A 13,235-nucleotide genomic window follows, 5' to 3' on the forward strand; every position below is an offset into this window, starting at 1 on the left:
GAACTGGAACCGACGGATAGGAAGACGTGCGCTGGAGTTGCCGAAGATGCTAGATCTGGGCAGTGTAGTAAGGAAGTGCCAAGAAGGAAGAAAACGTACTCTGTTATGGTCTAGAGGGATCCTAAGAATATATCGGAAAAATTTCGTGGGGAAGATGGTCGAGGAACAGTTTGGGGATAGTGTTAGGATTGTTGGGACGAGGATCGGGCAAGCAGGAATAGGTAAGGTAAGTCAAAAATTCGAAAATGTTGTGATTGAGGTTACGGATAAAGTTAGGGAGGTATTTTTGGACCAGGGTAGGGTGTATGCGGGCTGGCATTCGTTCAAATGGAAAGATTGGGTTGATGTGTTGAGGTGTTATAACTGTTATGGATACGGTCATGGTGTGTTTGATTGTAAGATCAGAAATAAGGGTTGCAGGAAATATTGGGAACAGGGATATGTGGGGAAACAATGTAAGGCGACGATCGACCAGTGTAGGTAGATTGTAGGAATTGGCCAAACGGCGTTTTCCAGTACGTGCCCGATATTTGTATAGCAGCTAAGTGCTGTCAGGAATTTTATTTATGGGCCTTAAAATCCTGCAAGCAAATTGTCAGGGTTGTTATAGTGTGATATGTAACATAGGGGTATGTATGAGAGAGAATGATATAAGGGTGGCGTTGTTGCAGGAACCGTATGCAAGAGAGGGCCGGGTTGTCTGTGTGCCTGATGATATGAGAGTGTATATGTCCGCTGATGATGGTGGGTCTTCTGTGTTGTAGATGATAAGATAAGATAAGATGTTTATTTCATGCTTTATACATTAGTACATGCATTTGTCAATAAAAAAGATTTAATGCAACACTTTTCTGTCTTGTACAGAATAGGTTATGACTTCTTTGTCATACATACAATTTCACATATATGGCACCAATACAATAAAATACAATCAACGTAGACTATCAACAAATTCTTTTGTAGTGTAGAAAGCCCCTTCTTTCATATATTGAACTATTTTTACTTCCCGAGCGTAAGCAAAGGAAGTATTGTAATCGAGTCCGTCGGCCGACTCTCTACTTTTACGTTTTCTCGATCTTTCATGACCCCTAGAAGACGAAGAAATAGGTCTCCCATTTCCGTCTGTCTGTCCGTCTGTCCGTCTGTCCGTCTGTCCGTCTGTCCGTCTGCCCCCGGATTTTTATTAGACAGATAATCTCCGAAAGTACTCGACCGATTGTTGTGAAATTTTGTACTTATATTAAGAATATCATGTAGATGGTAAAACGCTAACCAAAATTTGTCTAATCATCCCCACGACTAATGCGATGACGTCACTTCAAAATTGTACATAGTAAATGGGTTTTCAATTGTATAAAATAACATAGTCCTACAGATGTAGTTTACAACTCCGAATTGACTTTTCACCCGAAACGTCCAGATTTTTGGAAAAAAAATCAAAATTATAAAACAACATTTTGAAATTTAATTTTTAATCTGCTAACCAGAATGCTTTGAAATGTTGCAGATGTTTTAAGGCTATAAACAGCATCATAAATCTATAGTCAAAAAATATTTGCTTATCCCCTCCAAAAACTTGATGACGTCAGCTCAAAAGTTTGTGGAATAAATCATATCTAAAATGTACAAAATATGATGAGTCTGTACTTGTGATCTATCACTCCATTAATATTTTTTGGATTTGCATATACAGGGTGACTCAAAAAAATTAATGAATGCGTAAATTTATTTTATTGATTTAATCAGGAACTACAAAACCGAATGCTTTGAAATCTTGCAGGTGTTTTAAGGTTATAAAGAGCATAATAAATTTTTACTCAAAATATATTTGGTTATCTTCTACAAAAAACTGATGACGTCAGCTCAAAAGTTTGTCGAATAAATCGTATCTAAAATGTACAAAATATGATGAGTCTGTATTTGTGATTTATCATTCCATTCATATTTTTGGATTTGCATATGCAGGGTGACTCAAAAAAATTAATGAATGCGTGAATTTATTTTATCGATTTAATCAGGAATTACAAAACCGAATGCTTTGAAATCTTGGGAATATTTTAAAGTTATTATAAGCATGGTAAACTTTTGTTCAAAATGTATTTGTCCATCCCTCCTAAAAAAATTGATGACGTCACCCTTAAATTTTGCTGAATAAATCCTATCTAAAATGCAAAAAATATGATGAGTTTGTACTTGTGATTTATCATTCCATTCATATTTTTTAGATTTTCTTAAGAGGTGGTTCAAAAAAATTAATGAAGTCAATTTATTTTATTGATTAAATTAAAGGCAACACTTATTATTAGTATTACACCCCAACCAACCCAATTTGGTAGACACAAAATTTGTTAAAGGAAAAACTCGGTTGAAACATAAGGGTAGCACGCTTATTTACATCGACTTTAACATTACAGACCTGCATTTGTTTTGTGCGCTCACTTGGTTCCGCGAATGTGGAATAGACATGTTTATAATCAACCAATTGTGAATTTCACCGTCAAGAATTAAAATAAAACCCAATGTTTTATATAATAAGCGGAAGTCGAAGCAATAAAACCGATGGTCGTTTTGTTTACAGTTTCTCTGTTTGACTCTCACGTATGCTGTTACGCCTGTCATCTTAAATTAAGAATGTTTATACATACACGATTTTCAGTTGCCTCTGATACGTATACGTGAGTAAATTGTTTCGTTATTTTATTGATTATAAGAAATCAATATTCAAAACGACCCAATTCATTTTCCCGAAAATTTGGGAATACAATAATTTTATTCTTAGTATTACACTACATCTATCCCAACTGATATACGTGTCCTTGCAAAAATGTTGATGACGTCATCACATTTTTTTTTTAAATTCCCACTACAAAAATGTAATGAGAAAAAAAAACACAATAGGCATGCAGTCGTCAAGTTTCCGACAGCGAGGGAAGTACTGTCTAAACTCTTTAGACCAATTTTTTGTTTAACTCTAGACTGTTTCAATGTTTTCCACTCAGTGGGAACTTTGTTATATAGATGTATGTTACGTGTATTTTTATTTGTGATCTCTAATTTACGTTTAGGTGGCACCATTTGATTTTTGGTCCTTGTGTTATGTAAGTGGATTTGTGCATGTGCAACAAAATTATTTTTCAACTCTTGTATCTCCAATAATTGAGAAATCATAAATACACACGGTAGCGTCAAAATTTCCAAGCTTTTGAACAAGACAAGACAAGAATCCCTATGTTCTGCATTGCCTATTATTCTTAGTGCTCGTTTTTGCAATTTGAATATCTTGATGGTATATGAAGAGCCACCCCAAAGAGCAACCCCATAGGTCATGTGAAAATGAAAGAGCAAGTAATATGCAGTAATTAATAGATTATGGTGCAAGCACCTTTTGGTCCTTCTTATTAGATAGATACATGATGATAATTTTTTTGAAAGATCATTTACCTGTTGATACCAGGTTAACCCATCATCTATTCGTATACCAAGCAATATTACCGAGTCACCCTTCCGCTTTCGCAAATTCGAAGACACTAATAGATATTGTGTTTTATCTGTGTTTAGCTTAAGCATGTTTGTTGTAAACATGTGGCTTTTTCTATGGCACATCTACTCTTTTGTAGAAGGTCCTCATGGTTATGACCTCTATTTAAGACGCTAGTGTCATCAGCAAACAGGGTACTCATTGATGGTGCCAATGCATCGGGAAGATCATTTATATATACTGTAAAAAGAAATGGTCTCAAAATTGAACCTTGTGGTACGCCATGCTTAATTTTAAGAAAAGTTGATTGTTCACTGTTTACGATGACACACTGCGTTCTGTTAGTAAGATAACTTACCAACAACTCAAGAGGTTTACCTCTGACGCCATATTTAGATAGTTTACCCAACAGAATATTGTGGTTTACACAATCAAAAGCTTTGCTTAGATCACACAAGGTAATTTGCGAATCAAGCCCCTCATTTAAACCTTCTACTATGTCACTGACTATGTTAGCAACAGCTTTTACAATAGAGCATCCCTTCATGAACCCATATTGATGTTTTGATATGATGTTATGTTTGTCAAAAAACGAAAGCAATCTATTTTTTATCATCGTTTCGAATATTTTGCTTAGAACCGGCAAGATGGAGATAGGTCTATAGTTTGTGATAGATGAGGGATCACCCTTTTTGAATATAGGTAGCACCTTTGCGGTTTTAAGACAATCAGGAAAAATGCCCTTGCTCAAGCAATCATTGAAAAGATCTGTGAGAAATGGGGCACTAACTTCATCACCTGTTTTTTATCATGCCACTGGTTATGCCATAAATATCGGGACACTTTGAATTTTTTAATTGGCGTATACACCAGACTGTTTCTTCTATAGAGATGGGTTGGAAAAAACAAGATGACTGATTTTCAACTAAATTACTTTCCGAATTTGCAGATTTCGTATGTAACGAATCAATAATAGTTGTGTATGATTTTCTTTACCCACACTTTCTCTGAGTCATCCTCCCTCACATGTATATTTTTTAATGTTATAGACGTGCAAGAATGATCAGAGATAAAGGGGTGTTCAACGAGGGTGGTAAAGTTACAGGCTCTTAGATTTGTACATATGTTATCAACGCAAGACAATGACTCTATTCTCGTTACCTCTGTGATTGTATAGGTAAGACCCTGTTCATTTAATAAATTTTCCATGTCTCTGTGCATATCTTGGATACGTGTTTTGGAGATACAGTTAAGTCGAAACTAAATGTTGTAGTCACCCAATATGATTAAGTTTTTACATCTATTGAAGCAGTGTTCAATGAGTTGATTAAATTTATCTAAAAAAATTTCAAAAACACCATTTGTTGACCTATAGACAGTCACAACAAGACAGTTTAAAGTTTGTAAATGTACATCACAAAACAAAAAGCATTTACATCTAGCTCGCGATACTTCACTTCATTTCTTAAGAAAATACATACACCTCCGTGTATATACTTCTGGCGACAGAAGGACGTAGCCAGAGTAAACCCATGTAGATGAATGGTTTCCAATAGGATCTTCTGTGTTACCCAGTGTTCCGACACACAAAAGACGGAACACATGTTTTGATCAAGATAAGTGCTTAACACGTCAATTTTATTGATTATGCTTTGGACATTGAGATGAGAGATTTTCAGACCTGAGATGTGTTTGGTGGAGGTGCCGAGGTTTTCATTTATCTGTGTTTTCTCGAAAAAACTGCTCCGAGAAATGAAAACGGCTAACGTGTATATTTTTTGGCCAGAAATTGGGGGTGTATAGCTTTTTTTTATGTTCCATTGGGGCACCCACCTGAAAAGAGGGGAATCTACTCTTGCGGGTCAGTTGTTTACATTGGATTTCTTCATGGTCATCAATTCTCTCCTTGAGGTACTCTAGTACTTCTTTTATTGTAGTTCCTTCTTGTGGGCGGGCAATTCGTAACCAAATTTTTTTACTGGTTCCGCACAATTTACTGTTGGTATCACCTGTTCCGATGATGTCTTGTCGTTTTCTATTGGGTTTTGTTCTGTTTACAAAAGTTTTTTGGGGGGTTGATTGATTTTGGTTTGTTGTTTTGTTATTTACAGTCACCGAAGCCGACGTTTGTGTATTTGACTTGACTTTGTTTCTATTTTCTGCCGAGGGCTGTGGGGATGCTCTTGATTTTGTTGTTTGTTTAGGTTTATTGTATGTGATAAGCGTAAATTCTTCGCTTTTTATATCCGAACTATCCGTCGGCAGTATTTGCTCTTTTTGTATTGTCATGCTATCGGATTTTTTGGGAGTAGTTTCTTCAACAACAGAGGTTATCTTTCTGCTGTTAGGAATTTCGATGCCATTTATGCTGGCAGGGTCATTTTTCCAACAGCGGCAAGCCGAATTTATAGAATTCGCAGTTTCAATGTCAAAATTTTTTTGGGATATCTTCTTTTCAATGTTGTTTATCTTGTTTCTCATGTGATTTAGTTCTGTAAAAAATATTTTGAAGTTGTCGTGTAGGCTAGTGTAGATGTTCCGTATAATGTAGGTTGTTTGGTCGTCAGTATCTTTTCGGTCATCAGTGTTTCCGTTGTTTGTTGGTTGTTTAGACTGCAGAACGTCTTCTTTTAGTGTTTTTATTTGCTGTCGAAGTTCGCGATTTGGTTCTTTTAGGATACTATTTTGGAAGCTCACTGATTTTTCAATTATGGACGCAGTGGATTCATTGTCAGAATCACTGTATTCTCCATCAGTCTCTCGTCGTTTTTGAGACAGAGTTGCACTGTTTTCTTTGCCTGGTAAAGAATCCATGTTTCCATCAAGGGCACCAGGAGATATTACTGCTGAGGGCACTATGTCACAGCACTTCTTTTTTGAGTTGTATGCACAGCTCGTGTGTGCACAGGCACCACACTTCAAGCAAAATTGTCTTTGTTTTACTGCGTTTTTATTGCAAATATAGCAGAGAACACGGTCGGCACGTGTGTCAGAAAGTAGAGGTATGGATGCTGTACAAATAAGCGTGGAAGTTCAAAATTTGGGAGTATGTGTGAATATAGACTGTGAGTTGGGTAGTATGTGTGTGGCGTTTGTGTATTGTGGATGAGATTGGACCGTATTTGGAATGGATCAGTATGGTGATGGCTGCATATGAGAGAAAGGCAATGCCGTCTCCCCCCTATGGTATAATAGATAAGTATGTAAGGACAGGTCGTGAGAGTGGGAGAAGGGGTCGGGAATTGGAAGAATTAATTGGGGAATTAGACTTGGAGGTTTTGAACAGACAATCTGATTTGTTCACTTTTAGCGGGCCAATGGAAGAGTCGAGCATTGACGTCACGGTAGTGAATGGTGACTGGTTGGAGAGGTTTGTGTCTGACACGTGGGAGGTTAAGGAAGACTGGGGTGTAAGTGGTGTGCGGGGGAAGTTCAAAGCGAAGATAAAAAAGAGGAGAGGGTGGTCCATAGGAAACGTCAACTGGGAGATGTTCAAATCTGAATTGGGAAGGGAGGCCTATATGACCAGTGCTGAAAACTTAGCGACACTCCCGGGTAAAGAGCAGCTAGAAAGCCTGCACGGATAGATCTGCATTGCTATGGACAAGGCGACAAAAAGGTTTGTTAAAGGTAAGGATAAAAGAGCAGCCTGGTTGACCGAGCAACTAAAAGATTTGGACGGAAACGAGAGGTGCAGGTTCGAGTACCAAGGCTTGCTCAGACATTATAAAAAGGCCATCAAGGGGACAAAGGTCTTATGGTGGAAGAATTTTGTCCGGTTTGTTGGCAATGCAGTTCCGTGGGATGCAGTTTATAAGCTCTGTAGCAGTGAAAAGAACAAGGACTGGTAGGCGTATGGGACGGTGATAGGAAAACGGAGACTTGCAGGGATACGGTGGAGAGTTTTTCCCGTGAACTATGAATTGTATGAAGGGGTTAAGAGAGTAAATTATGATGAGGAAGAAGAAGTCGCCGGGAATGGATGGTGTGACGCCTGAAATGATGGCGGCTGTATGGAAGACTGTTCCGGAGTATGTGTTGGAGGTGTTTAATGCATGTATGGGGGAAACATGAGTTTCGGACGAATGGAAGGTAGCGCGACTGGTCACCTCTTCAAGGGCATGGATAAGGATAGGTCATTACGGAGGGCATATAGACCTATCTGCCTTTTGAGTGTGATGGGAAAAGTGTTTGAGAGAGTACTGGTGAGGAGATTGGCGAGGGTACTTGAAAGAAGAAAGTCAAGGGCTCAGTTCGGATTAGTGAAAGGATTGGGAATACGGGATATGTGAATAAGAGTGAAACAGGTTGTGGAGTGGTCGGAAAAGAAGTACGTATTGAGAATTTTTGTTGATTTTAAAGAAGTGTTTGATAATAATCTGAGCTGGAATGCGGTGTTGAGTAAATTGATGGAGGTTGGGTGTAAGGAGATCAAAGTTTGGGCGAGTTATTTTAGAGATCGGGAAGTGTGTGTGGTAGGAGGGGTAAATGGGGTGGCAAGGAAGGTGATGATGGATGGGTTGTTGGAAGAGATTGGAAGAAGGGGGATATCGTGTGTGGCGTATGCGGATGTTCTGTTGTATATGATTGAGGCGGATAATAGGAAGGAAATTGAGGATGTGGGAACGGAAGTGGTGGAAGTGGTGGTTGAGAGAAAACGGTTATGTTGCTTCTGAAGGGATCGTTGTCTGACTCAAGACCGCCGAATGTGAGGGTTCAGGATAAGCGTGTGAAGTATGTGAAAGAGGTGAAGTATCTGGGTATAAGAGTTAGTGAGCGTATGAATTTTAGGCCGCAAGTCAAAAGTCTGAGAGTTAGGGTGATCGGAGTGATGGGGAAATTGAGGCGCGTATTGAGGAAAGAATGGGGTCTGAATAAACGAACGGTACGAGTGATATATAAAGGATTGGTGGTTGGGTGTGCTTCGTTTGGTGTGGGGGTATGGTATGATGTGTTTAGGTTTGGATATACGAGGGAGTTGGTGAACAGGTGTCAAAGGAGCGTGTTGTATGTGTGCAAGGTGTTTTGTAGGACAGTGAGAGGAGTGATGTTTAGGGCGAAAAGGGGAGTGAGTCTAGGAGAATTGGGATGGCTGCAAATTAGGTTAGAAAAGGGAGAGAATCTGGAGAAAAAGGGTGTGCTGGATGCGAAACTATGGGAGATCTGGCAAAGAAGATGGGATATGAGCGAAGAGGGTACAGTGACTCATGATTTTGTTTCCGAGTGTGAGGTTTGCGAGTAAGAATGTTTGGTTGGAGCCGGGAATGTTTTGATTGTTTCTGCTGACGGGGCCTGGGAGTATGAATGAGTTTTTGAATAAAAGAGTAGTGAGTCATATGGATTTGTATGGTTGCAGTAGGGTGGAGAATATTCCGCATATTGGTTTCGAGTGTGGATTATATGATGAGGAAAGAAGGAGTTGTGAATGGTCAGGATGGATGGAAGAGAGAAAAGACAATTTGAGTGGTTGTTGGAATCAAAGGAGATGTATGAGAGATTAACGGCATTTGCGGAAAGGGTCTTTAAAAAAAAGAGAAGGATGATAGAGGGTGTGACGGAGTGAGGTATGGGGGTGGACGTGATGGATGATGAGAGAATGAAGGAAAAGTGAAGTCGGTGCCGGTGACGTATGAAGATACAATTACCGGCAGTATAATATATAAATGGAATATGTGTGTGTCTTAAGATCTAATGAATAGGTATATCTAGCACAGAGTTTTGATCTCTACGTATCTTTCCTGTTGAGTTGATTGCAAAATTTCCTTATTAAAAATATGTTAATAATTTGGTAGTTAAAGTTAGCTTGAAATCTGTTATCACGTTAATAACGATAAATTACTATTTTTGTGAGGTTCAGATATTTCCATTGTTTATAAGTACATATCTGTGTAGAAACTACCTGTCTCCTTTGCGGTTTTATTATACCGATATATCCATATCCATTTCTTGTTCCGGATGATACATCGCTCGTAATAATGATCAAAAATAGGTACATTTATGCCTTGAGAAATGTCAGCAATACGTACTTACGCTTATGCGATGCAGATATAGTGTCGGAATGGATTGGTGCTACATTTACAAAAAATATTGATCATGGTATTATCATAAGTGATCATTGCTTACGTCTGCAACCAAAACATGCTTTTAGTATTAATTAAAACAATTATGTCAGGTTTCAGATTCAGGTATCGAAGTAGATTAACATTTTTCATGGAAGGAACGTATGAAGAAACGATAAAGTTGATGGTTTTGCCTTATCTAGCGGAAAGAATGGTGTTATTGTGAATAATTGCCCAATATGTTACTAGGATGTCTGCAAACAATGTCAAAGGCAGTTTTCTGCTCTGGTGTAATTCCTGGTTATTGATTTTTGTTTTACGAAAACATTGTCAAACAACAATTTTTGCATCGTCAAATGATGATTAATTAGGTAATATTTGGTGACTGCTATAGGATAAATATAATAACTAACGGTACAATTTTCATAAAGAAAAGAGACTATTTCTTACGCTTCTAACATCGTCGCAGAAAATACCTAAATTTAATTTTTGTTGGTACTCGTAAACGTAAGAACTAATTGGAACTTTTATATAGATAGCCGTGACCTTAACGGATTTTATATTTTATTTTTTCAAATTTCTTTATATCGTAGCTAAGATAATTTTTTAAAAGATTTCTTGTTACTCCTATGGTATAAATATTTTAAGTTGAGTTTCTATGCCTTATCAACGAGAATTTTTTTTTTTAGGTCTAACCATTTATTTTCAGTCTTGTGTTCACGAAGATATTTTTTTTACTAATATTCTTAGTGTTGTGAAATATATGGCTTCAGTTACGATAGCTAATAAAATATATAAATAATATTTTAAAAAACTAAAAAAACACGCTTTTATTGCTAATCGAACTAAAAACTAGAAAATAATTTTTAATGACAGAGTTTAATATTACAGTAGTAGAAGATCAAACAATCAATCGTAATAAATCACCTCAAATTAAAATTATAATAAAATTTAAGTTTTTAACAGAATAATTCAATTCAGAGTAAAAAGCGTGGGGTGCTTGATATTTTAAATATTACAATCATTCTATTGGCAACTATCTATGAGAGGATAGTTATGAACCGCAGTAAAATGCACCCCACGCTTTTTACTCTGAATTGAATTATTCTGTTAAAAACTTAAATTTTATTATAATTTTAATTTGAGGTGATTTATTACGATTGATTGTTTGACCTTCTACTACTGTAATATTAAACTCTGTCATTAAAAATTATTTTCTAGTTTTTAGTTCGATTAGCAATAAAAGCGTGTTTTTTTAGTTTTTTAAACTATTATTTATTTTTCATTTTTTAGTCTGCGACAAATTCATAAATTGGGGAATTAATTACTTATTTAGATTTTTCTAGAAAGAACCACTCAGTGGTCTCCGTAGGATCGAGGATCCTGGCGGTCCTAATAAGGATAATGGGAAACTGTTATCAAATTATTGCATTGTCATCGATCCTTGAGACGTGTGCAAAGTTTCAAGATGATCAGACTTTTAGAAACCGATGAAAATTAAGCTCAAAGATTCCGTTACATACATACATAGATACAACCCAAGCTAATAAAAGCGTGATAAAAATGGGACAGAATTGGTTTCTCGTGACCAGTTTACAATAGAGCAAAATGAATGGTAATAGTTTTTTATTGTCAGGTATTGTATGTAAACGAAGGATGGAGATTTGTATCTATGTTTGATAAAAAAATATATTTATCTTTCTCCACTGAGTTGCGTATTTGAACTGTCCATGTCTAACCTTATTTGTTTTACAAACTTTCCGCATATTACAAGGCTCAGGTAGGTTTATTCATATTACAACACAAACCATAATCTATTCTTAAAATATTGCAACACAGGTGTTAAGAACACCCGACTACAATTTTCTAGTAAATTTTTGCAATATAATAATCCACATAAGTGGAATAACTTGGCACTGTCCCATAAGAACTTCAAAAATAAAATATGTTTGTGAAACCTACAATGAGGTCAATCAAGACTGCATTAAAAACAATCAGTTGTAACAGAAAATAATTTTATTTTATGTTGTTAAAAAGTTGTAAAACTTTGATCTTTGAGGTTTTTTTTTATCTGTATGAATTAGTGAGATATCTAGAAGCAACACCTCCTTGTGGGCTCACCTTATGTAATTTGAAAAACTTCCCTTAATATTAATAAATGAAAACCAGGAGAAACTAAGCTTGCAAAAACCGTTAATTTAAAAATGTATATTTTAATTCAAACTCACTCTGAATATTGACGATATCGCTGCGTAATAAGAACCAGACCACTGCCTAATGGTTGAACCACAATGAAAAATATACATACTCTAATGGAAAACAGGAAAAACTTGCGGTCGATGGTTACAGGTTGAGTGAATGACTGTTCGGCTACTTTTTTAAATTGCAAAGTAAAACTGGATTTAACTTACCCGTCGTTGTCGGAATTGAATTCATATTTCTTGCTAACAATTCGTCTGAAACTTTTCCCGTAGAAACATCGTCCGAAGTCGAGGATTTATGTTGGTCCGTCCGAAGCAGACCTTCGGTGGCGTTCACTTTTTCTTCCGTTACATTTAAGTTTAATTTTTTACCACTTTCCCTGACTGAATTACCGGATGACGTAATCAGGTTATCGCTGCTGATTCCTTCGTCTCTTATCCTTTCAGCGATATTAGGCTTCTTGTAGCTGGCCTGGATTTGAGTTTCGATAATTACTTTTCCTGTCATGTTGTTGATATTAGATATTAAAGTTGGCAATGTAGTATTTAATACGTCCGGAGTTTCGGCCGGGGCGCAAACTTTCTGTCCTTGACATTCTGGAAATAGTTTTTTGTTCCGCACTTCGTCCGCTTTTCCATCAATTTTATCTCTCGCAATTGATTTATTTCCAAGGACTCTGGCGTTATCCTGCCTTAATGTGACACCACTCGAGTCCATTATCCTTCCGGATTCTGGTGTTGTGTAATTAACAAAGTTTGTTTTCATATCGAGATTCGTCGCTGCTGAAGCGATCGCCAAGGTCACCAAAAGGAACGATAACATCTTCGAAAGCTATTAAGTCCTAAGAACAATTTCCTCTAGGAGCCGTGCGAAACTCATGACCTGAAACAAAGCAAGATTTGTTAAGAGAAACACTGCCAAGTATCCTAGGGCTTCTAAAAGTTAAGTAAAAATGGAAATTTACTTGGAAAATGAGACAAACGGTAAAATTATTTTGTAATGATGTTTACTGAGACGTAGTGAAAACAATCGAGAAAGGTCAACGCAGTTCAGAGCTGAAAAAAAATGCCTGCCGCTGAAATTCTATAATGTGTGTTTGGGTTCGTAAGGAGCTATCATAACACAACTGGATTATATTGACATGATTAAATCATCGCTGTCTTTAATGTAATGTTGGCTTCGTGACCGTCATCAGATTACGTGTTTTAACCCTTCCTTTGAAACCGATAGTTTCTTAATAGAATGAAAACATAATATTTCACAGTGGATAGTATCAGATATTACAAACAAACAGAAACAAAGCAAAGTATCGTTAATACACCCCGTTTTATTTTTTTATTTAAGTAATTAAACTAAAAGTCTTGCGTACATGTAACCATCATGCAGGTGTTCTGGGCGAAATGAACTATTCTCGGCTACAGTTACTCAGATAATCACGTATAAAACTGGCGCCCGAGCCAGAACTCTGAGTTACATTATAAATCGGATAAGACAAA

General features: G+C 36.8%; 1 protein-coding gene across 1 annotated transcript in view; it reads right to left on the bottom strand.

The window, feature by feature from the left end:
* The window catches only part of LOC135125784 (metabotropic glutamate receptor 2-like), a 1,169,526-nt gene that overhangs the window by 652,660 nt on the left and 503,631 nt on the right, over positions 1-13,235 (bottom strand). The window contains exon 3 of the mRNA XM_064051468.1: positions 11,949-12,621. Coding sequence (XP_063907538.1) covers positions 11,949-12,561 — 613 coding nt within the window. The 5' untranslated portion in view covers positions 12,562-12,621. The remainder of the gene's footprint in view (positions 1-11,948; positions 12,622-13,235) is intronic.

This window comes from Zophobas morio, unplaced genomic scaffold (genome assembly GCF_036711695.1).
Source record: "Zophobas morio isolate AGI-343-1 ecotype UQ-CSIRO unplaced genomic scaffold, CSIRO_AGI_Zmor_V1 ptg000009l, whole genome shotgun sequence".
Classification (NCBI taxonomy): Eukaryota; Metazoa; Arthropoda; class Insecta; order Coleoptera; family Tenebrionidae; genus Zophobas; species Zophobas morio.